Source organism: Carassius carassius, chromosome 20 (assembly GCF_963082965.1).
Source record: "Carassius carassius chromosome 20, fCarCar2.1, whole genome shotgun sequence".
In the NCBI taxonomy this organism is placed as follows: Eukaryota; Metazoa; Chordata; class Actinopteri; order Cypriniformes; family Cyprinidae; genus Carassius; species Carassius carassius.
Genome location: NC_081774.1, coordinates 6,198,628 through 6,225,773, shown reverse-complemented (window position 1 = coordinate 6,225,773; position 27,146 = coordinate 6,198,628). Strand labels below are relative to the sequence as shown.

The 27,146-nt window shown below is 36.8% G+C and overlaps 3 protein-coding genes across 5 annotated transcripts in view; 1 reads left to right on the top strand and 2 right to left on the bottom strand.

The window, feature by feature from the left end:
* Positions 1-1,476: 1,476 nt before the first annotated feature.
* On the bottom strand, positions 1,477-6,172 carry pip4p1a (phosphatidylinositol-4,5-bisphosphate 4-phosphatase 1a). Of its 2 annotated transcripts, XM_059501359.1 has the most exons (8): positions 5,902-6,172; positions 4,320-4,513; positions 3,703-3,809; positions 3,470-3,575; positions 3,239-3,291; positions 2,794-2,840; positions 2,072-2,162; positions 1,741-1,788 (listed from the first exon to the last, which is right to left on the bottom strand). In XM_059501359.1, the coding sequence occupies exons 1-7, from the start codon at positions 6,017-6,019 to the stop codon at positions 2,074-2,076; spliced, it is 714 nt and encodes a 237-aa protein (XP_059357342.1). In that variant the 5' UTR covers positions 6,020-6,172; the 3' UTR covers positions 1,741-1,788; positions 2,072-2,073. The 2 variants fall into 2 exon arrangements, with proteins under 2 accessions (XP_059357341.1, XP_059357342.1); XM_059501358.1 differs by lacking the exon at positions 2,794-2,840 and having other exon boundaries at positions 1,477-1,788; positions 5,902-6,167.
* A 765-nt stretch (positions 6,173-6,937) lies between these two features.
* Positions 6,938-9,274, bottom strand: dnaaf6 (dynein axonemal assembly factor 6). Its single transcript, XM_059501364.1, has 6 exons — positions 9,052-9,274; positions 8,882-8,960; positions 8,459-8,564; positions 8,282-8,378; positions 7,451-7,536; positions 6,938-7,373 (listed from the first exon to the last, which is right to left on the bottom strand). Exons 1-6 carry the CDS (start codon positions 9,136-9,138, stop codon positions 7,244-7,246), a joined length of 585 nt encoding a protein of 194 aa, XP_059357347.1. The 5' UTR covers positions 9,139-9,274; the 3' UTR covers positions 6,938-7,243.
* A 2,633-nt stretch (positions 9,275-11,907) lies between these two features.
* Positions 11,908-27,146, top strand: part of kcnab1b (potassium voltage-gated channel subfamily A regulatory beta subunit 1b) — a 34,896-nt gene continuing 19,657 nt past the window's right edge. Inside the window, exons 1-2 of one of the 2 annotated variants that reach the window (XM_059501348.1) lie at positions 11,908-12,271; positions 26,345-26,388. In XM_059501348.1, the coding sequence (XP_059357331.1) occupies positions 12,000-12,271; positions 26,345-26,388 (316 nt within the window). In that variant the 5' untranslated portion in view covers positions 11,908-11,999. Of the gene's footprint in view, positions 12,272-17,046; positions 17,957-26,344; positions 26,389-27,146 lie in introns of those variants that run through there. The other variant, XM_059501349.1, reaches the window with a different exon arrangement.

Genomic DNA, 27,146 nt, shown 5'->3' with positions numbered 1-27,146 from the left:
TTTACATTTACATTTATTAATAGTAAATGTTTTTATTAAAATTAATTTATATTTGTCTTAGATCTTCCTAGTTTATTGGACAGTTATTTCTTTTTTTAATCTTTTATTTTATATATTATTTTATTTCATGCATTATTGTAAAAGCATATTAGATTAGAATATAATTTAAACAAATTAATCTGCCTTGACTGCATCAAATTAATCACACACAAACCGTCACAAAAATGAGATGCAACACAAGTGTTTTTACTGTTTTATTACTTCATCATCATTTTAATTACGTGTAATTTTAATCTCATATGTAAACAAATTCAGAGGAGACCTCGATCATTGGCCTTCTGCTCTATATAAATAACATCCTGACCTCCTGTTTGGGATTCCAGACCTGACATGTTCTCTTACGGACAGAATACAGATTCTGAATTCCAGATTTGCAGTTAGGACCATATGTATTTAGCATATTTATGAGGAATATAATGCAAGAATATTGGCGATGAGAACAGCATCTTAATTGTATTTTCCCATCTTTACAAACACAAACCAACAGACTCTGAATTCGGAGTGTAGAATCCAAATCTAGTGTCTGATTAATCTCATTAGTATCACTTAATCAGGGTTCGAACATAATCAAACGTACAGTACCTGAAAATGAGGATTAACTTCACATGAACATGAGAAGAAAGGTAAATGACCCTTTTGATAAAGTCCATGAAACACAGCTGACCTTCATCGCTTTTCGATATTCGTTCCAGTCAAAACATTAACAGTAGTGATTTTTCAGTAGTGATTTTGCAAATTAAATCAAAACATAAAAAAGAAATCACAGCGTGTTACAGCTACAGTGCAACGATTCAGACATTCATGAAATAAACAACAAATATTTATAAACAAAATACACAATTATAAAAAAAATACTGTTTTTAACATTTACAACTAAAGAAAAATAGGGAGACGAGAGTGTTTGAGCGCAAATATACACTTGAAGTGTATATGAAAAATCAAAAACACAATGGTTTTGCGCATTAGTCAATTATGTTCTGGTCCAAATTATTTGAAATTGCAGTGTTTGTACATATAAACAGGTGTGTGTGTGTGTGTGTGTGTGTGGTTTTGGAACACCCTCTAGTGGAGATCAACCTGTACTTCCTCTCTTTGTAAGGCTTCTGAACTTATTTGGACACTAGAGAAGCAGCAAATGTTGTGTAGAAGGTTTGAATGTGGTTGAATTGGTGTCTTTTCTCTATTGTAGTGTAGTTCATTTAAGATGTACATATTGAGTTATGTGTGTTTTGAGAGTATGTGGCATAATCTGTATGTCTGTAAATGGTTAAAACTGAGGGAGCATTTGGAATTATAACCTCGTTTGCATGTAACCATGAATAACAATTCCGTTTCTATTCACGGATGAAAACACATCCAAAGAAAGCTTCTGAATAAAAATAAGTTTAAAACACTAATCTTCTTTGCCATAATAGCTTTTTTTCACGTGTTTCTCAAGCCTGGATTTTACTTTGACCTTTCATTACAGCCTTTACAATCAAGCTTTAAGAGTTAACCATGATTCTCTCTAGCTCTTTTCCTGTGGACTTTATTTTTTCCCACCAGCCCAAATCTCAGACCCCCTCTCTTGCCGTGTCTCTCTCTCTATGTGAGGTTGTGAAGAGGTTGGCTGACCCTCATGCAGCTCCAGTAAAGTCCCCTGACCAGCGTCAACACCACCAGCAACAACACCGCCGCCCAGGAGGCATAAATACCCCCGTACACACGTGCCTGGGACCACGTCCCTGCCTAGAGACAAACACAGTCAGATTTGAAAAACAGAATACAAAAACCAAGTTCAAGTGATAACACTTTACAACGACATTTAAACACCAAGCACCACCAAAAATGTTTAAACGGTTGTTATGATAATGAACAGTGGACAAAAAGCTAATTAGATGGGTGACAATAAAAAACAGTGTATTTCAAGATAATGATTTGAACTATAGTTTATTCATAGATTTGGGACTCTTTGAAATAAGAGGATGCATACATTTACATGCTGAATAAATATACTGAAGTGCACACTCACAATCAGACCAGCAGCTGTGATGCTAAATAGCAAGCACAGCAGGTAACACCACAGACTCCGCCTCCTCGGATATCTCTGGCCAATTGAAGATCTGGTGAGGAAAGATAGGAGGAAGAGACCAATCAGAGGAACAATAAAGTTAATTCAATGGAACATGCAAAACTATTTTAAGGTACAGTGTGAAATTTCTCTGCCACTAGCATCAGAACACAGCATTACAAAAATAATGACTGTTCTTCTTTTTTTTTGAATAAGTGTTTTGTTAAGTGCCTGAAATAAGGTCTGTGGCTAACACGAGTAAGTAAAAAAAACACGAGTTTTTTTTAATGTTTTACTCTAAGACACAAAATACATCAGTAATACTGCCTTGATTTTTTTTTTTTTTTGTCTTGAAAACGGCAGTTGCTAACAAGTGGCTAAATGCAACTACAGATGTTGTCTGGGACATTAAATGTCTTCACTCTCTTCTACTGACTGGTCTGCTTTCACAACCTCATTGTGTTCAGAATGGTGATCTTAAAAACCATTTTTTTTTTTTTTATAATAGGAAAATATTTGAAGACGTTGAAGTCGTGTGACCATGCTGTATTTCATAGCCTATGTTAAGCTTCAAATTAGGCTTCAAATTCCTTAAAATGGTTAATTTGTGATTATCATGTAAGAATAATGTTGGTCACAGAGTTTATTTTTGCAGTAATCCAAAATCCAATGGGAAATCCTACTTGGTTTTTGTTGAGGGAACCAAGGTGATGCTAACTTCTGGGCCGGCCTACAAAAATATGTCATCACTGCAGTGCTCTATTGGTTGGAGAAACAGTTAGTCCCGCCCCAAACTCATGCCATTGGCTGAGCCTATGTTGCTTTGTCTGTATGCTCAAACAAACAGAGCAATGTTTTGAAAGAGCCATAGATATGAGGAAATCAGTCAACGAACAGCTTAATAGTCAATAGGCAATAAGCTAGGACAGGATGTTAAAATGTTATGTGACATAACATCGAAAAAATTACAGCCAGTAAAAGGCAGCAATGCATTTCAGAAGCCAAAGCGGTGTATAGGGGGTCCTGACAAAGAGACGAAATGTTGACTTATTTGCCATTTAATAAAAGAGTTTTATTTATTTGGTTCATGCTAAATGTGTTGTGAATATTGGCTGATAAAATACTCACACTTTTCTGCAATGGGGGCATCGAGCCAGCGTCCTGTCAGTAAATTCAGTCCACTGAAATGATGAGAAAGTGGTTGAGCAGCTAATGTGAGGCAGTAGCATAAATAAAACAAGAATAAATAGCCATCTGATATTCGACTGGGTTCTGAACCTGAGCCGAGTGATTCGGTCAAATTGTCACTGCAGTGAATAATGATACAGTAGGATGTTACTATATTATGCATGCATGTACCAGGAAAGTGTTGCTGCAGTGTCCGCAGGAAACTCTAGCTCCAGAAGGTTGTGGTTCTGGACTGGCTGGACCCGGATGGACTGGCCCCAAATTTATGATCCTCTTACTAGCCAAGACGAGCAGACAAACACATTTAATTCTTTACTTGCACAATCCTGAGTGTGACAAGATGACCTTTATTAGTGTGAAAGGATTTCATTAGTTTTAAATTTAACTGGTTCTCTCTCTCTTACCAATAAGGCCGAGGGCAGGCGATCCTTTGGGATGTGACCTTGCAGATGAGAAGACAGTTACAAGGACACCGCACATATTTCTTCCCTGCGGGGGCATTTTTTATGGGCTGGAGAGAATGAAGGTTAATGGAAAAAAAAAACAGAAAGGAGAAGAGAGAGACAGAAAAGAGACAGTTCATTCGAGTTACCCAAAAATGAAAGTGTGTGTGGTTACTTACTACATGAAGTTATTTTAAACAAATTAATTCTACTGTGTTTCTGTAATGCTGAATCATTCAATGCATATACACTACTGTGAAAAATTAAATACAGTGTTGTTGAGCATAAGTGACTGAGCCCAAACTTTTGGATGGTAGTGTATAAATATTTGCTGAAAAAAGCACATAAACCGTCAACCCGATTACATTTATCTGCATATTCTTGGCATTGATAAAACTGTATTGTTTACAGTCATGACCAATAACAACATTTTTAATTGATTCAATAGCTGTAGCATGCAAACAATTGTTCAAAATATTTTTTTTTCCATTTGTTCAGAAGTTGATATGCTAGCTAATTAATCCATCTTGAGATTTTAAATCATGTGTGAAGTGTACATGTGCTCTGTCCTAACTCACTGTAGCTTCGTTGCAGACTCCACACTTGACCACATGTTGGTGAATTTTGCCCTCAACGCTGATGAGCGACTGGCACACCCTACAGCTGATGACTGGAGCACTTCCACTTTCTGGAGACGTCAGCGGGGAATATGGAGGAGGGTTCTCGCTCATCAACACAGGAGGCTGAGTTGAGCTCGGGAACGGAGGAAAACCTAAAATGAAAGATTTTGATCATTTTGATCAAGTTTTACAGCATCAGAAGTCAGCATAAAATTCAAATACATCCTAACTATTTTCAAAATGCATGTTAGAGATCTTATTGTGAATGATTTATTCATGTATGTGTAGTTTTTGTATTTTTTTGATATCTCAATCACTACTTCAATGCTGTGAATGTTTCATTTATACAGTCCATTCATAGTTTCTTAATAACAGCATCTGTATTATCAGTTTAGCAAAGATATACTGGACATATTGGCTCATAAAATGGCGTAAAAACATGAAGTGAAAACATGAAAGTTTCATTTACTTTTGAAAGTTTAAACTGAACACTGAAACTTTGGGAAGTTGAAACTGTTCTCTGTCACCCAGGCCATTAGGATTAATAAGAAAATCAGATTTGGCCTCGAGATCTGCTGAAAGGAGCTTTATAAGGAGACTGCTGGAATGTGCCTAGTAGATCATGTACACATTTGCCTATAGTTGTGGGGGACACATTTTTGAAAATGTGCTCACAAATACAGTGGAACGTGGTAAAACTGATTTGTGAGAATATTTGAAGTAGTTATTAGTTATTGAAAGATCCCAAAATCAAGTTATAAACACAATGTCAGGGTGATAAATCTTAAACATCATGATCATGATAACATTTCACCGGCATCACACACACCAGTTAAAAACCGCCACCCCAAAATCATCAGCACGCCCTTTAGTAACTTTATATTGGCCCCGCCCACTCTGCGCAATGATTGGTTGTGGTCTCCTCAGGCAATAATTTCAGGCTTTCTGAATGGTCAGAAGATGTGTTTATCAATTGTGTTTGGGTGTAGCAGGAGTTGTCGGATACATAAGATTATTGTAAATGTGTAATGCAGAGACGCCGACTCACCGGTAAATGTGGTTAAATGGGGACACTGGAACCCCTTATACAGTCGTCTTCAGTCATATGACTAGTTTAAGTAAACACTGCCCTGTTATTAATATAATTTGTCACGGGAAAGCAGAAAACAGAACCGTAAACAGACCTGGACAACCCAACAGTGATGCTCATTCATTAGCTGCGTAACAGCCTTCTGTGATGGATGACAAAAGAATCAATTAAACATGATTTTGTTTGACAAAATAATATCATCTTCCCAACGCAGGTACGCTACTGCATTGTAAGTGGAGCAGCATCTTTATGTATCTGCCTCTCCACTGCGATCCGCCAGAAACCCATCCGCTCAGGTCCTGCCTCCAAAATCACCAGCATGCAAACTAAAGCACGACTAACCGCACAGAAACGCTACCGAACGGATATCGTAGTAAATGCACTGGTGTGTGTGCGCGCGCGGCCCGTGACAGCGCAGAAAAGCGCCGCGCTCGCTAACGTTTTACTCACTCTGCGGTTTGTTGGGAGCACCGTGTGAAGCCACTCCGGGAGACATCCCGCCGTTACCACTGCCCAAAGCTCCATCGCCGAGATCCGAGAGCAACGGGGACCTCTCGCCGTCCGCCATACCGAGAGCGAGGTGTAAGGAGGAGGGGGAGCGGCGAGAGCGTGTATTGTTGTGCTACCGGAGAGAGTGTGTGTGGAACCCGCGCCTGCGTCATGCGTACGTCCGCTGCTGTGGCAACGCATGTGCGCATCCGTGTGCTCGGGGGGTGAATTGCATGATGCCCATGAGCAATAATGCACGACACGCTGTTTATTCTGTCACTTACAGAATTACTGTATACACAAGAGGTGTGTCTTCTCACAAATGTGTGCAGGCAGAAATGAAGCACATTCTCCTACAGTTTGCTTTAAAAATGCCTGTAATAAACACCAGTAATAAAGCATTTATCTGTTCTAATAGGTGGCTCGTTAGAAGAATGGGATCAAATTAAACAGTGCAGTATGGAATATAAAGATTTTTCTTTGCCTATGATTATTAGGTAGTCAGGGACTGCTTTGAGGATTTATTTGTAGTTGTATATTTGCAGCAATAGCCAACATGGGTCAAAAATGATTGATTTTTCTTTTATGCCAAAAATCATTAGGATATTACGTAAAGATCATGTTCTGTGAATATATTTAGTACATTTCCTAACGTAAATATATCAACACTTTTTGATAAGTAATATGCATTGCTAAGAACTTCATTTGGACAACTTTTAAGGCGATTCTGTCAAAATGTAGATTTTTTTGCTCCATCAGATTCCAGATTTTCAGATAGTTGTATCAAATTTTCCAATCCTAACAAACCATACATCAATGGAAAACTTATTTATTCAGCTTTCAGAATATGCATACACCTCAATCGATCCTTATGAGTGATTTTGTGGTCCAGGGTCACTTTTATGGTGAAATCTTCTAATTGGCTAAGCCAATACAGTTGTATAATTTATACAGCTTGCTTTAAACTATTATTTGATAACATAAAGAGAAGCAATCATGAATTAAAAGGATTCACAATTTTATTATACTTACAAAAGAACTAAAACAGTTTTATAATACTGAATAACTAAACAGCTACAGGCACCTGTTCCTTTCCCCCTGAATTGACTTTATTTTAAAAACATTATATATTTGTTTCCTGGTTCTGGTGTTAATTGATAAGTGAGGTAACTCATGGGTCATATTTCATGGGTTGGATTTAAGACTGTAGGTAAAAGCCTGCAGAACTGTATCTGTAGAAGTTGTCCACACTGTCTATTCTGAACTGATGCAGCTCATGGTTCTGTCACCCTTTCTGTTTCTCTCAGGTCAGGTTGATGCAGTCCATTGGTCTGTTCATGGGCAGTGTGATCTCCAGTTCTTCTCTCTCTACAATGAATCTGGCATTCCCCTCTTGTTTGTGCACTGGGTGAGGCAGGTGAAGGCCCAACTTACTGAAACAAACAAGATGCACAGATATTTACTTATATAGTGAATATTAGATCTAAAAATTTCCTAATAGTTTACTTACTACTTTGGAGTTCTGAGATCAAGAAATGTCTCCCTCACATCCAGCACCAAATCAGATGCCTTTGTATCTGGCAGTTTAACTCTTACCTTGCATGAGAGAAAAACAAGAGATTTTGTTAGATTAATTTGACAGTGCAACTTTTAAAATGAAGATCAGCTCAGTCAATTGAGGACAGAAAAATGCATTTATTCCAATCAGCCTTTGCTATCTGTTTTTAATGCACCATCAAAGCCAACTCTATCTCTTTCAGAGAGGAGAAAGGATGTTTCAAACCCCAGACGTTTTTTCTTTCCTATATATCTCATTACTGAATTTTAAGCTTTAGATCTTTGAAACTTTAAATTGGTTTAAAACATTTGGAATTCATAGTGTGGAAATCCACAAAACTTAGAGTTGAGATAACTACTTACTCAATATTTCTTAACGGTTGTGCTAATCACTCGGCATTTAAGTGAACAGTAACTCTTCAGAAAGGTCCATGCAACTCTTAAGCAAAATAGTTCACCCAAAAATGAAAATTTGAGTAGAAATAAAATCCACATATATATATATATATAGGAATATTTTAGATGAAAAGATGAAAGCAATGGTTTAAAGTTGAAAATGTTTTGATGGATTTGTTTTATTACAAACACACAGCTTTTTACTTGCCAAGACATTCATTGGTCAGATGGAAGATTTTTTTTGGGGGGGGGGGGGGGGGGATTATAGTGATGTTTTTAAACAATTTATTATTTGAAGTAAATGTTATTTTGGTAACACTTTTATTTAAGAACTCTTATAAAGATGCTATTAATGTTTAAAATGTAATGAGTTAATAATAAGAAGTACCAGCATGCTGTCACAACACATGGATGAAGGGTCCTTTCTGCTCAAGCCAAGAAACAAATCTTCAGTCCCAACAGACTGCTTCAGCACAATCTCATACCTAAACAAAGAAAAACACACAGTGAGTGGCCAGCTTACTTACATCTCATGTGATTCTGTCATGCATGTATTTTTTTTTACTCTGGCTGTGGCCGTGGGTCGGTGAGGTCATCAAAATGTGCTCCCTCAGTCACTTCATCCTCATCCCAGATGTTTTTGCTGTTCTTCTTCACATAGGCAGTGCTACCTTAATGGAAAAGAGAGAGAAAGAGGATATAGAAGGATGCTTTAATGTTTTTAAAAGTGAACCCATAAGTAGCAGCATGAAAATAACGTGACGTTTTTTCACAAGTTCAAAGAAATTGTATATAAATTTCAAAATATGTCAATTATTTAAGAAGTAAATAAAATAAAACATGAAATCATCTATTAAATATTTATTATTATTTTACATATTTATACAAAATAACTTTTAAACGTATGATATTAACATCAATTTATATTTAGCGTTATATTGCACATTATTGCCTTACATCTATGATATATAACGTAAATAGAGTATACCCTCTTTGTTCTTTTTTTCCAAAGGTGCAGCAGGAGAGCCGATATGTCCAGGGCCCATCCTAGCCATGGGCTTCACTTGCTAAAAAAAAAATAAAAAACAAAAGGATAATTCATCAATTTGCATCCGTGAGCAAACGTTTAACAAAACAGCTCTTCATAGCGGTTTAAACCTGGAGATCTTCTTCCTCATCTTCAGGGTTTGGAGAGAGCAGAGCGGATAGCGCCTGGAGATCATGCACGGACGCGAGACCCTCCATCTCTGTTATTCGGAAAGTTTCGATTGGAAGACGAAGGTGAGTTTTATATAAACGTTCGTTGTGCTTACGGTGCTCTTCCGGGTACTTTGTTTAGCGTTTCCATGGTAACTGCACGCGGCGTTTTCTTATTTGAATAACATGGCGTAAAACTTTCGATGCAAATCAGTTATCAATTGCGAATTTACAGCTTAACGTGAAGTCTCAGTTGAGGTCGTTGTATTTTAAAGCATATTTTAAAAAAGAATAAAGTATTATGTATTTAAAGAATAATTTTAGAACTCATTTTGCAGTACCAAGTGTCAGACAACAGATGGCAGACATACTTCGTTTATCTCCAAAAAACAACGAAAAAGTTATAACCTTGAGATGTCTTTTTATACAACTAAATCCAACCACTAGAGGGTAGAGTTGGTTTTATTTGACCAGCCCTACTGGAATAAAGTTGAGACTTTATCTGTGATCAGCAGAAATGTACAGATGGTGTTGGATTAATGCTTCTTAGGAAAAGAGATCATTAATTTATTCAGAGTCGTCTCTTTAAAATATTACCTTTTCTTATTTTAGTTTTTAAATGTCAGTTAGATAATGAGAAGTCAACATGTCAGTAATCTTCTCAAAGCATGCTGCCATGTTAATTTTAGATAAAGATGCTGAGTTGATGACCGAATCTTTATATCAAGTCACTTGACTGGAGTATTTGCAGAAACCCACTTTTCAATATTATTTAGAAAAATTAGTTCACGATCACTCACTTTACTTCTCCACAGGGTTCAAATCTCTATATCTCCCAGGATACAAATCCTAGTAGCAAACTTTCAAAACATAATTTAAGATTTTTTTAAGGGGTCATGCCATGGATTTTTTTATGATGATTATTATTATTATTTTAATATATGCCAGTGGGTGGGGCCTATGGTGAGAAGATGACTATTCGTCACTGTCTTGCTCTGGAGGCAGTGTTTATGCAAACGGCTGCATCCTTGTGACGTTACCTGGCACCTTGGATCCAAGCAAGTGGTTTTCTAAAGGTTATTATATAAATGGTTTTTTTTAATCATCGATGATGATGAGTACATTTTAAATTATGAAACTTGCAACAATTATTAAGCACACAAAGTCCTCTTCTGTTTCAAAAGATCAAGGGAAATTTGGTTTCTCATTTCATGTCCCTTTTAAGAAATGTCTTTTTTATTAGAGAAATCCCCATCCCCGTTTTGAGAAGTGTGAGAGCCATGTCTATTAGCCTGCATCAGTCAGGGAAATGGATTGAGTGTGTATGTGTCTTTAAGCATGTGTGGAGGTTTACAAAGTCATTGTCACAGCTGAATTTGTTGCCTGCAGCAGTTAAAGGGGGATCTGTCAAGCTAGTTATCAGTATTCTATTCATGTAGTTTCTCTCTCCACTTCCATGTCTTTCTCTCTCTGCGGTATTCTTTCTTTATGGTCATAGATCTCTTTCTGTTTCCCATATTTTCCATAAAAAGATTATTCAGAGACTCTCTCGTCTTTCCTCAGCCCCTCAGTCCTCTTACATGTACACTCTTATTCTGCCATTCTCAGCATTCCTAAATTAAATAGCTGTGTACTACTATGAGTCTAAATTGAGAACTGAGTATGAATTGTGCATTTAATTTGCAAACAGATGTATTTGAATTTTATTGCAGCCATAGGAGAGATTTTCGATCTGTTGAAACTAAAAATGTTGTTACTTAAGGCAGATTTCTCAAGTACATGCTGAGTCTGTATAAGAGTACAATCTGTTTAAATGAGTCTGAATTCAAATGCAAGACCATTAAAGCTTGAATTCAGAACAAATCTGTTCATGTAATTATGAATTAAGAACAAACCTGTGCATGTGAGTCTACACTGAGAACAAATCCATGTAAGTGAGTCTGAATTGAAAACCAATCTACATAGTGAAGTCTGAATTGAGAACAAATCTATGTAGGCGAGTCTGACTTTAGAACAGATCTGCGTTGGCAAGGCTGAATTGAGAACAAGTCATCATAGGCGAGCTTGAATTGAAAACAAATATTCGTAGGTGGTCCTAAACTGAGAACAAATTTACATAGGCAAGTCTGACATGAGCAAAAAAGTTTTTCATAAATTAGTCAGAATTTGAATACGCCATATTTAAGAAAGTCTACATTTGAATGTTTTTGTGTTTCTGAGTTTGAAATTATTTAAATAAGAATTTTGGAGATTAATGAAAGAAGGAGGAGGAGTACACAGAACAAAAACTCACATAGAAAAACAACAACAACAACAAAAGAGAGAGCATCTTCTAATAGAAAAGGCTGTTATCATTGTGTTGAAACAGAGGTTATAAGAGCCAAGCTGCACCATCTCATATGTGTGTTCTGGCTGAAATTCTCTTCATACCATTCCACTGATCTGATCTGATGTCAGAAATATGGCCGAAGCTTTTCCCAGCTTATCCCACCAAAGGAGCTGGCAGTCAGCGTTGATGCCAGAGAGCGCCACAACCCATGCAAGAGCTGATTTTGTTATCTAATGAACAAATTACCAAGAATAATGCTGTGTCATAACCCAATGCTTTTGAAAGCTATGTTTAGAAGTTAATTGAAAAATAATTGAGTTGTAGATCCAGCTGCCACTGCCACTTGTGTGTGTGTGTCTGGGAACATGAGGATTTTAGATGACTTACAATTCTATCTCCCATTGTTCGCTGTAATGCCATGAAGTCAGAAAACCCATGACTGGATGGTACTGAAGGATTACAATTCCATGTGTGATGTCCCGTATTTGGATTGGCCTGAGCTGGCCGCAGCTATTTGCACAGACTGATAGCTTTGTGTACTCATATAAAACTGCCAAGGTGGTAAAGTTCTCACAACTTTATGACCGCATTGCACATTTGGGTGAGTTTCAGCAAAATGTACCTGTACAAGGCAGCTTGCAGCGACATTCACGTCCCTAGGCAGAGAAGAACCCAAGGCCGCTTCTTCCAGAGACAGGGGACAGGATTGAGCTCACACCACACTGCAGGTTGTTCCCACTGGGAAGGCAGATCCAACTCTGCGCTGGAGCTGCAGCAGCTGGGGCATTTCTTGCAGATCCATGGGTACTCTTTACTGGAATCTATAGGCACCAACACCAAAATGATCTACAGGTACATATTCGTTTTTACATATTACTTAAAAGCATTTATGACATAGGAACATAAGTTTATACTTAATTTGGTATAACTAGCTTGTGAGAAAGTGTCCAAATTGACTGCAAACAAATGTGAAAAGTGGAAACTTGTTGACTTTATTTTTTATACCAAAAACACATTTTTTCTTAGCATGTTTTTTGCAAAATGTAACTCTTAAATTATCATGTAGAAATGTTTAGAGGATGTTTAAGCAAGGCAGAAATTATACAATCCTGAACTTGCTCTACCATTCAAAAGTTTGGGGTCAGTATGATTTTTGAATGTTTAAAAAAAAAACGCGTCTTTATGTCCATTAAGGATTTATTAATTTTTTATGAAAAAAATGCAGTAATATTGTAAAATATTATTATACAATTTAAGAAATGACAGTTCTGTTTGAATATACTTCCTTTGAATATATTTAATATTAATGTAATTTTAAAACATGCTTTTTCAGCATGCAATATTCCAGTCTTACATGATGCTTAAGAAATCTTTCTGATATGCTGATTTGGTGCTCAAGAAACATTTTGCATTATTATCCGTTTTGAAAACCATGATGTGCTGATTAATATTTTAGTGTAAATCAAATGCCTTTTTCCAATATCCTTTTATGAATAAGAAAGTTTAATACCACACCGGATGCTTCAATTTACATATTAATTAATAAAAAGCAACCCTTAGCAACTCTAAACTTTTGAAAGGTAATATATTTCCTGAAACCTGTTCTGATTTTATTAATTTCAGCTGTTGTTTATACATGGTGGAATTTTCATTTTAGGTTGAACTATCCCTTTAAAGAAAAGTAAATTGGTTTGTAGTTGAAAAGTCATATTCAAGTAACTACAAATTGTCCAAAAGAATACTTAAGTATAATTCGATTGCTCAAGTACATCCCTGATTTTATGAACAGCCCATTCAACACTGGTTCATTTTGTAGTCATGTTTTTGAACTGTTATCAGCTACGGTTAGTAATATTAATTTACTTGCACATTTATTCATCATACAAAATAAATGATACTACCCATAACGGCTTACACACGAGAATTAGCGAATTAAATGAGCCATGGATTCAGTATCTGAATAAATGAAGCAGTTGGGATTTACAGTAATAGAGTTCACAAAGCAGGAAAAACAAGGCCAAAGTGTTTAACCGAGATTCAAAATATGTAAAACAGGTTTTCAAAAGCATGTTTGCTGCTTTTCAATTACATTCTTGACATGTTTATTGTATATGTAGACACTTTGCATTTTTAGAGCATGACTTTTGGAATGAAGACAAGAACCCATACTGTATAATCAGTGCGTGAAAGCATGTGTCAACGATCAAAGGTTTTGTTTATGAGTAGAAATCCCAGTATGAGTCAGAGGTGTTGCTCTAGCCATCAAACGGAGGGGCTAGCGCTGTGTAAAATAAAGCTCTTAGCTCTGATTAGCAGCCAGCTTGATCTGCTTTGACTCACACTGGTTTTTTATGCTAATGACTAGCAATACAACTAATCCCATATGACAGCAGGGATTATTCGGAGGGGAAAGAGGGAGAGAGATGAGGGTTAGGTACATAGCTGTGCAGAAGGAAAAAGTCATTATGTAGACAAAATGTAAATCTGTTCTTACATAATCCTGTCATATTTAATGAAGAGGTGAAAAGCATATATTATCAATTATAGGGTTCTGTACAACTAATTGTCATGGCCAGTGACTGACAGATTCATACTGTGAATAGCCTATACGTGCCATGATGAGGCCTGTTACAGCCTATTAATAATGTGTGTGCTACAGACCAAAATAATATTCTTTTTATTTTGTTATTCGGCTTTTTGATATTAAAGCCATAGTTCACCCAAAAATGTAAATTCTGTCATCATTTTTATATGTTCAAGTTGTTTCAAATCTGTTTGCGTTTGTTCTGTTGAACAAAAAAAGAAGATCTGAAAAGCTTAACTTCCAGAGTATTTTCCCCATATATTATGGAAAACAAAGTCAGTCATCAACATTATGCTGAAATGAATTATGACAGAATTTTTAGGTGAAGTATCCCTTTGAAACATGATAGCAAGTTAATCTTCCTGAATTAAGTGTAATAATTATAATTAATTATTATTAAGTTTTTTTTATTTTTCATGGTAACTCATTCCAGTATATCACACGATATTAAAAATATTGGCTTAAGATTTAATTTTTAACATATTTACTGATAGAAATTGCACTTTTAAAATGCATACAATTTTTTGAAACTGTGTACCATCAGAATTACTTTTTAAACTTATATTTATACTTTAAAAAAAAACTTACAGTTGAGATTATGACTAGAAACAAAATAGTAAAAATTGCATAAAAAGACTAACATTGACAGTAGCAAATTTACTTTATATTATTAAGTCACATTCAAAATTCGAAATATATTTATATTTTATTAAGTAATTATTCTAATAATTATAATGATTTTCCTAAATATAAAATAGATGGATGCTATGTGTGTGTACTGTTTTGCTCTAAACATCAGAACAAATAAAAAATATGCTTTAACCTGTTGAAATGTAGTGAAATAAAGTCTATAATAGGGAAGAACTTTTAAAAAGACACAACAGAATTACAAATTTTAATATCAGCCAACTAAACTCAGTTCAGAAGGCTAAATGGTCCCCCCAGCTCCAGTGCCGATGGTTGTATCTATTACATTTCACTATCTTACAGTGCAGCCCACATCAGATTTAATTGTGTTCTTAAATCATTTACTTTCTCAACTGTTATTAGTGAGGAGAAACTTATGAAAATGTTATCTGGATAAGACGTCTAAAATGAGGGAGCGAAGTCCTCGGAGGGCTCTTGCAAAACCATGTTTGACTAAACTAATTTCCTGTTAGAGCTCTTTATTTGGACGAGAGTGTAATAAAGTGGGTGATCTCTGACTGAGTCTCATTATCAGGGGGACGTTTAGAGAGATCTTTGTCTCAGGGTGCCAGAATAGTTTTTCCATCAGGGGAAGCCAAAGTGTGACAATCTCAGATTAAGTGCTCTTAAATGACACACTTACACTCAGTTAAGACTGTCAGAGAGAGTTGGGCTGTGCAGCTACAGTCCTGGAGGAGTTTAGCTCCAACACCTTTGTGGGATTTCAGTCCAAGTCTGTTTGCTTTGAGGTCATCTATATGTGTACTTTGGAAAGTTGAAACATTTTAAATGCAAAAGTCTTAAAAAAATGTTTCAATAAATATTACTTTTACTTAGTCAATTTTTGCTTTGTAAGCAAAGCCACAGTGGAATCATAACAACATGAAGTAGTTTTGTTAATGATCTAATTGTTTGCGTGAATTATTTAGTGACTCACTGATAAGAACAGTCACTTGTTTCATTGCTAAATAAATCACTGTTCTCGTGAATGATTTCATTACTCACTCATCAAGGCAGTCACTTATCCGGTTCTTGTTTATTTTAATATTATTTATTTACAATTATATATACTATTACATTATTACAGTTTATATTACTATTATAACTATTTTTATATTTTCAGTTTTCCTTCTAATTATTAATTTAGAGTTAGTCATTTTATTCTACGCTTTAGTCATTTTTTTCTTGTTTTAATAATGTTAGTTCTTATTGTAGTTCATATATAGTACTTATTTGTTTCAGTTAGCTATTCGTATAAGTGTAGTTCTAAAAATGTATATATTAATTTCAGCTTTGTTACAATTACTGAATTGTTTATATATAACTGTTTATCTTATGGCTCATGGGCACTCCAGCTAGAGATTTAGACTGAATATATATATATATATATATATATATATATATATATATATATATATATAATGTACTGTATATTTGGTAGTTTATATATTTGGTTATATTTGAATGGCCGCTCTATAAATTCTCTAAATTGTTTTCTATCAGTCATTATGAGAAGGTTTCAGGCTGGTTCTGTTTTTTCCCACATATGACGTTAGGTTCCGTCAGGTTCTAGTTTATTATTTCTAAAAACCAAACTTATTTAATGTGAGAGTCTGTGTCTACTCGCTCGGAGAGAAAATAAAAACATTTTCAGGTTCGATCATATCTGAGCGCACCAGTCAGGTTGGATCACATGGTCTTGTTTACGGGTCAGATTCAGACTTTAATTTGATGTCTAGTTTTGAGCTCCTTTACTGAACGGCATGTTTTGTTAAGTCATTGTTATAAACCCACTGCAGCACAAGGATGTTTCGAGGAAAGCAGTGGCACACATGTGCCAGGTGCATTGTGGGACATTGTGTGACCTGACAGGAGGCTCGTTCGCTGCTTTTAGGATGGTTAAGCTCAGCTTTCACGTTAATGCTGCATGTTGTGTTTCATTTGACAACCAGATGTCAGTAACATTAGACAGTAACATTGTTCAGGGGTTTAATATATGCTTAAAAAAAATCAAGACGTCCAATCAATGCTTCACTCTTCCATCACACCCTTTTTTCAAGTTTTCGCAGTGGACTACATGTGACACACTGCAAAATGAGAAGGACATCTGCATTATAAATGTATTCAAGCGTATTACACTCACACATACACACATAGTGTCCCATCCAGATGGATTGTCTTCACTCTCACTGTTGAGCGCAGCACTGAGCCGCTGGTGAGAGACTGCAGTTATTTCAGTCTCATTGCAGTCTCTCTCTCCATCTCCCACTCTCTCTCTACTCCCTCCTTACGTCCCTGATTGAGCATCATTCTCACATGCAACGCTTTCATGCCTCCTCTTTCACACTCACTCTCTTTCACTTACAGCCCCAGTGATCATGCCGCATCCCCCTCTCTCTCTGTCCTCTCCTCTGCCTGTCTGCTTTCGTTTACATATTTCTTCATCAAACTGACTGTTTTCAGTGCCAGCCGAACTGCATTCGCCTGTTTTTGGAAAGAGGACATTTAGATGCGGGACGCTGGGTATTTTTCACCTTGCAGCTCACTCATCTGGACGGCTTTCGGGAAGGTCGTCCGGTTCTGTCCTGGAGTTTCAGCAATACATCGATCATCCGGGTTTGCAGCCCACCAGAGTCCTGGAGTCTGTTGCATAGCTGTGTGTCTCTTGCGGTGCACTCTGACTGCTCTTATAGTCTCGGTGAGGAGCGTGGGCTGAAGAAAACCCCCTCAGCCCGTCATTAGCCAGAGGAGGAACACCGTTGAGGGTCAGCTAAGATCAGTGAAGGGGAAAGCGTGACAGAAGGAGGCAAAACGAAGAGACACACAACAGCATCTGACAGGTTGAGAAGAGCATCAGACGGTGGGATCAGCTCCTGTTGGGAAAGAGAGCAAGAGTTTTAGAAAGAGAGTGGCAGGCTTTGATTCGTAAACTAGTGACTATAAACTCTTCAGTATTTGAGAGCCAATCCAGAACTCCATCCTGACTCTCAAAGACTTCCAGGACAAGCTGTGTCAGTTTTTCCAACTCAAGTTCCTTTGCTGTTAACAGCCATGCAGGTGTCCTTCGCATGTACAGATCACGGGTTGAAGGCCCCGCGTACCAGCGAGCCTAACAAGCAGAACACGTCGAGTCCGAACACGGCCAGCGCGGCACGGGCACGGTTTCGAACGGTGGCACTGATTGCCCGGAGCCTGGGCTCTTTTACACACAGGCACCACATTTCCCTGAAAGAGTCCACTGGAAAACTCACCGGCATGAAGTACAGGTATAGAAAACTTCTGGCAACCACTGAAAACTGGATGATAGTGCTGTAAAATATCAGTTCTGACACAGTTTGAGTGAGTCTTTTGAGTAATTTGTTTTATAAACAGGTATAGTTTATAGTTTTGATAACTTTGATCTTTGTCTTTTCATTTTCATTCTCAAAAAGACATGAAAAAAGGTTTCTATGAATATAGCAGTGCTGTGAATGAACATATTTTATAATTCATTCTAGTAAACTTTGTCCTTGAAATCTTAAAGGAATAGCTCATCCAAAAACTGAAAATCTGTTAATTAACTCACCCTCATGTCATTCCAAACCTGCATGCATTTCATTCTTCTGTAGAACACTAAAAAAAAACAAAAGATATTTTGAAGAATGTTAATTACCAGCTTCAGTTCCCATTGACTTCCAGTATTATTTGTCCATGCAATGGAAGTCAATGGAAATCGAAACTGTTTGGTTATTTAAAATATATATTTTTTGACATTCCACAGAAGCAAGAAAGTCTTGCAAGTTTGTAATAACATGAGAATAAGTAAATGATGACAGAATTTTCATTTTTGGGTGTTTAGTTCATGAAAAAGTGTTTTTTGTTTGATGGATAATAATGTGAGTTGATTGATGAAGTATAAAGTAAATTATGATTGGCTCCATTAAGTAGATTAAGTTCAAAATGAAGAGCGTCTTTTTTATTTCTTTTTTTTTTGTCTTGTGTGTGAAATAATGAATTGGAGGAAAGGCTGAAGCAGAGAGCTGAAAACATTCAGTGTGTGTGTGTTTGTGAATTTGAGGGGGAAGTGTGAACTAATGGTTTTTTTGCTGGAAATAATTAATTGCATCTGAGACACAAGTATACCACAAGCATGCAACAGTTATCGCATATCTGCTAGTTTCCATAACGACAGAAAACTGCCGGTTTGCTTGCGCATTACTCTAATTGGACACATTAGCTGTCGGACAGGGGTCATAATTGGGCAGTAGGGTAAACCTGATCACCCTCGGCTGACGTCCAGCTTCACGCACTCATGTTTGACATTTATTATTTTCCAACACTTTCATTGAATTAATTATATGATTAAAAGTTCCGTATCATAAGGAAATTAGCTTGTCCTGATCTTTTGAAATAAGATTTAACTGTAGTATTAAAAACATATGGTCACTTTTAGAACAGATATTATTTTATAATTCCTGAATAGCAGAAGAACTGATAATAATATTAAATGCAGGGAAACCTTTTTCCTGCTTTTTCCTGATTGTTTGTATCTCCTGCCGCTATATCCTTTCCGAAGGATTCCAGTGTTAGGAAAGTGTTGCTGAAGTTTATTATTAACCAGGTCCTTGTCAGTTTAGTCTGACCTTATGAGTTTATGTGGCAGATTTCAGCAAGGATTGTTTTGTGAACATGACAATGTAATGCAGGCATTGCAGAGAGGTTGTTACTGAAATACAGAACACAAACATTTGACCAGTACAGTGCTCCATGTACACAGAGCTGTTTATTTTACATGCAAATAGTCTGTTTTCATAGTCTTAAAGAGACAGCAGTAAAAAAAAAAAACAGCCTTTTTAATTTTAAAGGTGAGATGAAAGGGTGGAAATTGTTTAGATGTTTTGTGTTTTTAAGAAAGGGATGAGAAAATAGCCATGCAAAGTAATGACTTAACAATTATGATTTTGGTGCAAAATTATTTCATATCATACAAACCGAATTCCGGTAAAGCTGGGACGTTTTTTAAATTTTAATAAAATGAAAACTAAAAGACTTTCAAATCACATGAGCCAATATTTTATTCACAATAGAACATAGATAACATAGCAAATGTTTAAACTGAGAAAGTTTACAATTTTATGCACAAAATGAGCTCATTTCAATTTTGATTTCTGCTACAGGTCTCAAAAAAGTTGGCACGGGGCATGTTTACCATGGTGTAGCATCTCATTTTCTTTTCAAAACAGTTTGAAGACGTCTGGGCATTGAGGCTATGAGTTGCTGGAGTTTTGCTGTTGGAATTTGGTCCCATTCTTGCCTTATATAGATTTCCAGCTGCTGAAGAGTTCGTGGTCGTCTTTGACGTATTTTTCGTTTAATGATGCGCCAAATGTTCTCTATAGGTGAAAGATCTGGACTGCAGGCAGGCCAGGTTAGCACCCGGACTCTTCTACGACGAAGCCATGCTGTTGTTATAGCTGCAGTATGTGGTTTTGCATTGTCCTGCTGAAATAAACAAGGCCTTCCCTGAAATAGACGTTGTTTGGAGGGAAGCATATGTTGCCCCCATACCATCAGAGATGCTGGCTTTTGAACTGAACGCTGATAACATGCTGGAAGGTCTCCCTCCTCTTTAGCCCGGAGGACACGGCGTCCGTGATTTCCAACAAGAATGTCAAATTTGGACTCGTCTGACCATAAAACACTATTCCACTTTGAAATAGTCCATTTTAAATGAGCCTTGGCCCACAGGACACGACGGCGCTTCTGGACCATGTTCACATATGGCTTCCTTTTTGCATGATAGAGCTTTAGTTGGCATCTGCTGATGGCACGGCGGATTGTGTTTACCGACAGTGGTTTCTGAAAGTATTCCTGGGCCCATTTAGTAATGTCATTGACACAATCATGCCGATGAGTGATGCAGTGTCGTCTGAGAGCCCGAAGACCACGGGCATCCAATAAAGGTCTCCGGCCTTGTCCCTTACGCACAGAGATTTCTCCAGTTTCTCTGAATCTTTTGATGATGTTATGCACTGTAGATGATGAGATTTGCAAAGCCTTTGCAATTTGACGTTGAGGAACATTGTTTTTAAAGTTTTCCACAATTTTTTTACGCAGTCTTTCACAGATTGGAGAGCCTCTGCCCATCTTTACTTCTGAGAGACTCTGCTTCTCTAAGACAAAGCTTTTATAGCTAATCATGTTACAGACCTGATATCAATTAACTTAATTAATCACTAGATGTTCTCCCAGCTGAACCTTTTCAAAACTGCTTGCTTTTTTAGCCATTTGTTGCCCCCGTGCCAACTTTTTTGAGACCTGTAGCAGGCATTAAATTTTAAATGAGCTAATTAAGTGGATAAAAGTGTACAATTTCTCAGTTTAAACATTTGCTACGTTATCTATGTTCTATTGTGAATAAAATATTGGCTCATGTGATTTGAAATTCCTTTAGTTTTCATTTTATTAAAATTTAAAAAACGTCCCAACTTTTCCGGAATTCGGGTTGTATATATATATTATTTCTCTCTCTCTCTCATTTCAAACGAGGCATCCGAGGCGTACAGGACACGGCTTCTTATAGGTTGTTTTCACAGGGCAAAGTTAACCATGAGTAATGGCCCTCTGTTTATCTGTATATGTTGGATGTCCTGGATAACAAATATCTGTCTCTGTGGTTTTATCATCTGTCACTCACTATGATTTCATCTTTAGAAATAGCAATTGCTCTGACAGCGTAGAACCTCAGGTCTTTTTGTAAACATTACATTTTTGCAGAAGAAGTGCTGCTTATATTTAAACATCTTTCTATTGCATCAAAGTGTGCGCCTTTTTAAGAGTTTGTGTCTTTAGTCAGTGGTCAGAATAAATGTAATTGAATGTGTGACATGGAAGTAAAGGTTGCTGTTGCAACTCTGGTTTGTTCTACTGCATGTGCTAATGGCAAATATTGAGAAAGTATACATGCGATAACTGTAACTGAGTAACTGTCTTACTGTATTTTGCATAATTTACGTATTTATTATATTATATTATATTATATTATATTATATTATATTGGAATTCTAAAATTCTTCTATTATAAATGTTACTGACAAATTATTTATTAATTTATTAATTTACTCTCGCTCAAAAAAAAAAAAAGATGGCTCTCATTTGGGACTTGAGCATTAATTTTGGAACCTGTGTCTGCTTAAACTAATCATAACCCTAACTAATCTGAGCAATAAGGCTTTTTTTCGGTGTTCTCAGTCTCTTTTTGTCTCACTTGCTTTCTGACTGTATAAATGACAAGAAGGCTTAAAATACATTTTTAAGAACCTTCGATGTCCACAGATTTGTAAAGTCCATATCTTAATGTTTCCACGGGATTAAGCATTAGCAGTGTGTGTGTGTGTTTGTATCTTTCTCTTGCATTTACTCAGTTAATAAAAGTGTAATTTGGCCTGGTATTTCTGAATTCCCAGCTCTAAAACTAACAGTTGCAGTGTTTCATGGTTCACTGGCCAGCGCTGCAGTCCAGATGGGCAGGCGTGCTGCGTGTGTGTGTGTGTGTGTGTGTGTGTGTGCATTTGTCCTTGTCATTGTATTTGTGTGTGGGCTTCTGTTTTCTTGGCCACTGGACTATTAGAATCAATCAGTGTATGTGTTAGTTTTATTTAGCTTGTAAGCATTTTTCTTCACAACATAATGTGTGTGTTTTTGTGTATAAGTGGAACACAGGCAGCTGTGTTCCAGAATCTTCTGAAACACAGGATAAGGAGACCTCATAGATGCCCAAAAAGGCCACAACAGTCATATATCACTTTTTCATTTCCTCTGGTTTGTTGGTAGAGACTTTTGTGATAATGCATTATTAGCCAGGTTTTCAGATACAGTATATTTACCTGTGCGAGGCATAGTCCACAAACAAATAATGTTGCATTGTCACATACTGACATTCATGTTGTTGCAAATCTATATGACTTACATCTATCTATCTATCTATCTATCTATCTATCTATCTATCTATCTATCTATCTATCTATCTATCTATCTATCTATCTATCTATCTATCTATCTATCTATCTATCTATCTATCATCTATCTATCTATCTATCTATCGTTAGTTCATTAGTTTGTTAGTTCGTAAGTTAGTTATAAGGTAGGCAGGTCAATTAGGGCAACATTAGGGTGAGTGGGTAATGACATATTTTTCATTTTGAGTGAACTATGCCTTTAATTGTCAGATGAGCTCTGGGCTGCTCAGACACTGCTGAGGGACTAAGCCTGATTCTGCTGGAGAGAGAACTGAGGAACATCCTGTGGTGTTTAGAAAATCCTGTTACCCATCTGTTAATCATCATATTGTGTTATTCATTTGCTGATGAGGCTTAATAGTTTTGTTTCAAAACGATTTAATTTTTATTATAAAAAGGTGTGCACATGCATTCACACACACAGTGGTAACATCGTTCAAATCCCATCCGCACACACACACACAGTAGTTAGTTATCACACTCTGCAGCAGTCCCCTGACTGCTCTAAACTTGTTATCCATTCTGCTTTACAATGACTACAGTATCACTAGAGACAGTAATGAGGCCTCACACTCGCACACACTCTCACAAGCTCGTACAATAGTTATACTGAAATGCTTAAAGCAGGTGAACGCATCCAGATTTAACGGTCATACTGATAAATAATCGAGTGCATCTCTTTTATCTGTCGGCCCTCCAAATGCTGCATGTGGTTATTGTTGTATTGTTTTTTTTCTTTGAATGGGACATCGGATGCCCATTTTCAACAAGTTGGTATGATTCTTTAGGATCTTCATAAAATGTCTGCAACATACTTTGTTTAAAATTCCTCAATGGTTGTGTAAAAGAACACATTTTTTCCTTGTCGAAAACAGCTCTGCTCACAGCCCACCCATTTCGGTGCATGTCTCTTTAAATGATAATGAGCTACTGCTCACTCCACCCCTCTCTCAAACTACAAATGAGACATTGTTATAGCTGGCTTTTCATTTAATGCTATGTTATTTTTATAATATTATGGCACTGAAATTCATGAATCATAGTATGTACAGTATATGCTACTCAAAGGTACTTTGATAACAAATACCACGGTAACATATCCAAAAAAAACATGGTGTTAGTTATTACCATTGTGGTAAACCATTATACTATTATGTGTCTAAAATGTGGTATCAGCTAAGTTACCATTGTACAATGTTCAGAATAACATGTCATTTCTATGGACACATGGAATGTCATGCTTTGTAACTGATAGATGTGATTCTGTGTTTTGTGTTATGTGTTTTGAGCATCCAGTCAAACATGAAAACAACAACTTTTCTATAAACCCAGTCATGCACAAACAAATCAGACCTGCTTTCCTGTCAAGACACATGTTCTTCACACACCTTCCTATGTACAATATCAGTTAAACGATACATACAGTTTCCATTGCCTTTCTGAGGCATTTCTGAGCTTTTCTGTCATGCAGTCTCTCAGCTCTCTGACTCAGCTCGCTGTGATGAGGATCTGTTGATACCCAGCAGCGTGAATGTCTGTTACCAGGAAAAAAGACGCACACCCCCATCACATGGAGAACAGGGAGTTTTAAATTATATATGTCTGCAGCTGAGAATGTGCTGTGGTTGTAATGTCACACAAACTAATAATGGCTGGGAAAACGTCTGACAAAAATATCGAGTGGGAGATGATGTTGGGCGACATCCATCGCTTTTGCAACAGCTGCATCGATATGAAGGATGATGCCGCCATTTATAAAGACAACAGATTTGTCTTATTTCAAAAGGCAATAATTTGAGATGGCTGACCTGCAGGGACAAGATAGAGTGATTAAGTAGGTCATTTTTTTACAGAGTGTATCTGTTAATTTTGTTTCATTCTTACCTAGATCGTTTAATGGGATAATACGCAGAAAGTTGGAGATGGATCCGCTTGGAAGGGAGTGTGAACTGTGCATGATGATTTGGTATTCTCACCATAAATTGAAAACCAGGGGGTGGGTGTCCGCAAGCCGAAATCATTGTTCTTGGTTTCCCTCCAAATGCATACTAAGTCACTTCCTGCAAGTCAATGCACAGAAAACACTGTACAGAAATATTCAAGTACCATGTTTGGTTGTTCCTCCTAAAATATTACCCAAAATGCAGAATATCCATGCACGATGCAAAATCAGGTTCTGAGGTTGGCAGGTTTGACATCAGGAGCTGTTGCTCTGGTATTTTGAACTAAAAAGAGAATGTGAGTGGTGCAGGATGTTAAGGTGTTGTGGGTGGTTGCCAGGATGTTGCTATGTGGATGTGTGGTGCTTAGTGCTTTGCCATGCGTTTGCTTGGGTTCTCTGAGTGTCTCTATGATACTGCGGGCAATAAATATGACTCAGGTCCGTCCTTCATCATAAGTTTATGGGATTTTTCATCTACCTGTTGAAAATTGTAAATCTGATTGCATAGAAAAGCAATATCACACCTCTCCTCAACAATGTCATTTAGTTCTGCAGCACAAATGAATTACAGGCCAAAATGTATAACATCTGTGTTTGTTCAGATGGGTGGATGATAGATACATATGATAAATGGATGGATGGATGGATGGATGGATGGATGATGGATAGATAGATGATAGATAGATAGATAGATAGATAGATAGATAGATAGATAGATAGATAGATAGATAGATAGATAGATAGATAGATAGATAGATAGATAGATAGATAGATAGATAGATAGATAGATATCCTTCTGCATTCAGTAAAACACCACAACTTTTCCCCATACTTGCAGGAAGCAAACAGATGTTTTAGTAATTTGAGGGCAGTAGTGGTGAGCCTAGAACACTCTGGTTTGTGGTGCAGAGCTGCGGTGTGGGTTTAAAGTGAATGAGGTGTTATCTCTGACTCAGTCAGGCATTAAGAGGAAGCCACATATCAGAGTAGAGGAAATTTTAATGATGGAGGAATGGATTGCTGAGGTTTTACTGTAGATTGAGACCAGGGCCGCTATTAAAGTCACATCTGCACTCTGATGAATAGAGCTATGGCTAATGTATTTTATATTGTAGCCAATAAGATGATCTAAATTGGAGGCTAAAGCCATAAAAAGTTCAAATCCAAGACTGGGGCATAAATACCAGCCAGCCATTTAGTGTGTGTGCATTCACATGTACTTTTGAAAGCTATTAAAGAGTTTTGTTCTCTGATAATAGCTGTCTTAAATCACTGAAGTGCTGTAAGAGTCACAACGGTCTCTGCGGATCAAATATTCAGTTGTTGTCCACACTGAGAGAAAATTAAAATGGTTTCCTCTGGGTCCAAAAAGAAGGTCCATTATTCACATGCACCATAGTGGGAGGTCATGAATACTTTTAGAAAACCAAATAGCAGAAACATGCTTGAATGGTTAGAACCTTAGAGGTGGCTTTTTATTTAAATTTTACTTTAAGTTTTAAAATAAAAGTTTATCATAATATGGAAACACCTACCCAGAACCATTTTCTGAAAGTTTTTTAAGATGTTTAAATAAATTATGAGAATACATACATACTATTTCTTTATTTTATATATTAATGTGTTTTTTTTATTACATCATGAAATAAAATAATAAAGGAACTGGAGGCACAGAAGTGAATGTTATGTTAACAAATTTTTCGTTCTCTCCGCAGGAATCTTGGGAAGTCAGGACTGCGAGTGTCATGCCTTGGACTCGGTATGCATTTTTTGATTTATAAAGCAGCCATACACCACCAAAAGGTCACACTGAATATGAGTACCATAGATCAGTGATACATTCACACAGTGCGTTTAAGTGAAGTGCAGGCAACAGTGTGTGTTTAAAGAGTCACATGATCACGAAAATGCCATCCTCCCTCCATTCATATTTAATTCATCATGAATTAAAACACAAGCTCACTAATTGCCTCACACACTCCACACACAGCAGGAGAGTGATGGGTTGACGCTTAATTTATTCTCTCTTCCCTTTTATTTTTACGATTAGATGGTTTCATTAACAAGCCTTGTGAATGCAAACATAATGACTGTATAAATCTGTTGTTGACTTCTTCTGAGATAAAAACACAGTGTGGCTTATATAGCAGCCGGTTGTCATGCTACAGGACTCATGGACGACTACACAAGAGAACATGCCTAATTCAGTTCACCTCAATCCGTTTTATTTTTATCATTATAAACCAGTGCAAGACACCCAAGGAAATTACAGCAGTGTCAGTTCATTGATTAATTAAATGGAGGGATTGTAATGATGCACTGAAAATTTAGTTTGTTCCATCTCCAAGAGCAAACCACATCTGCTCTCATGAAAACCATAGGGCATTGACAACTGAATTGTTTGGTGTGGACTGAACTAGAATAAGTGAACTGGATTTTATTGTTGTCATACAACAGGCTTTCAGTAAGTGCATTGGGGAACAAACAGCTGCTATTTCCACCATGTAAAAAGCCCCA

What these genes read in the sequence shown, in the direction of transcription:
- pip4p1a (XM_059501358.1), bottom strand. Translation starts at nt 6,019, where the DNA reads ATGGCGGACGGCGAGAGGTCCCCGTTGCTCTCGGATCTCGGCGATGGA. An exon ending in TGCTCCCAACAAACCGCAGA is followed by an intron (nt 4,514 to 5,901) that starts GTGAGTAAAACG and finishes CTTTCATTTTAG; the next exon opens with GTTTTCCTCCGTTCCCGAGC. An exon ending in GAGTCTGCAACGAAGCTACA is followed by an intron (nt 3,810 to 4,319) that starts GTGAGTTAGGAC and finishes CATTCTCTCCAG; the next exon opens with CCCATAAAAAATGCCCCCGC.
- dnaaf6 (XM_059501364.1), bottom strand. Translation starts at nt 9,138, where the DNA reads ATGGAGGGTCTCGCGTCCGTGCATGATCTCCAGGCGCTATCCGCTCTG. An exon ending in ATGAGGAAGAAGATCTCCAG is followed by an intron (nt 8,961 to 9,051) that starts GTTTAAACCGCT and finishes TTTTTTTTTTAG; the next exon opens with CAAGTGAAGCCCATGGCTAG. An exon ending in TGTGTTGTGACAGCATGCTG is followed by an intron (nt 7,537 to 8,281) that starts GTACTTCTTATT and finishes CTCTCATGCAAG; the next exon opens with GTAAGAGTTAAACTGCCAGA.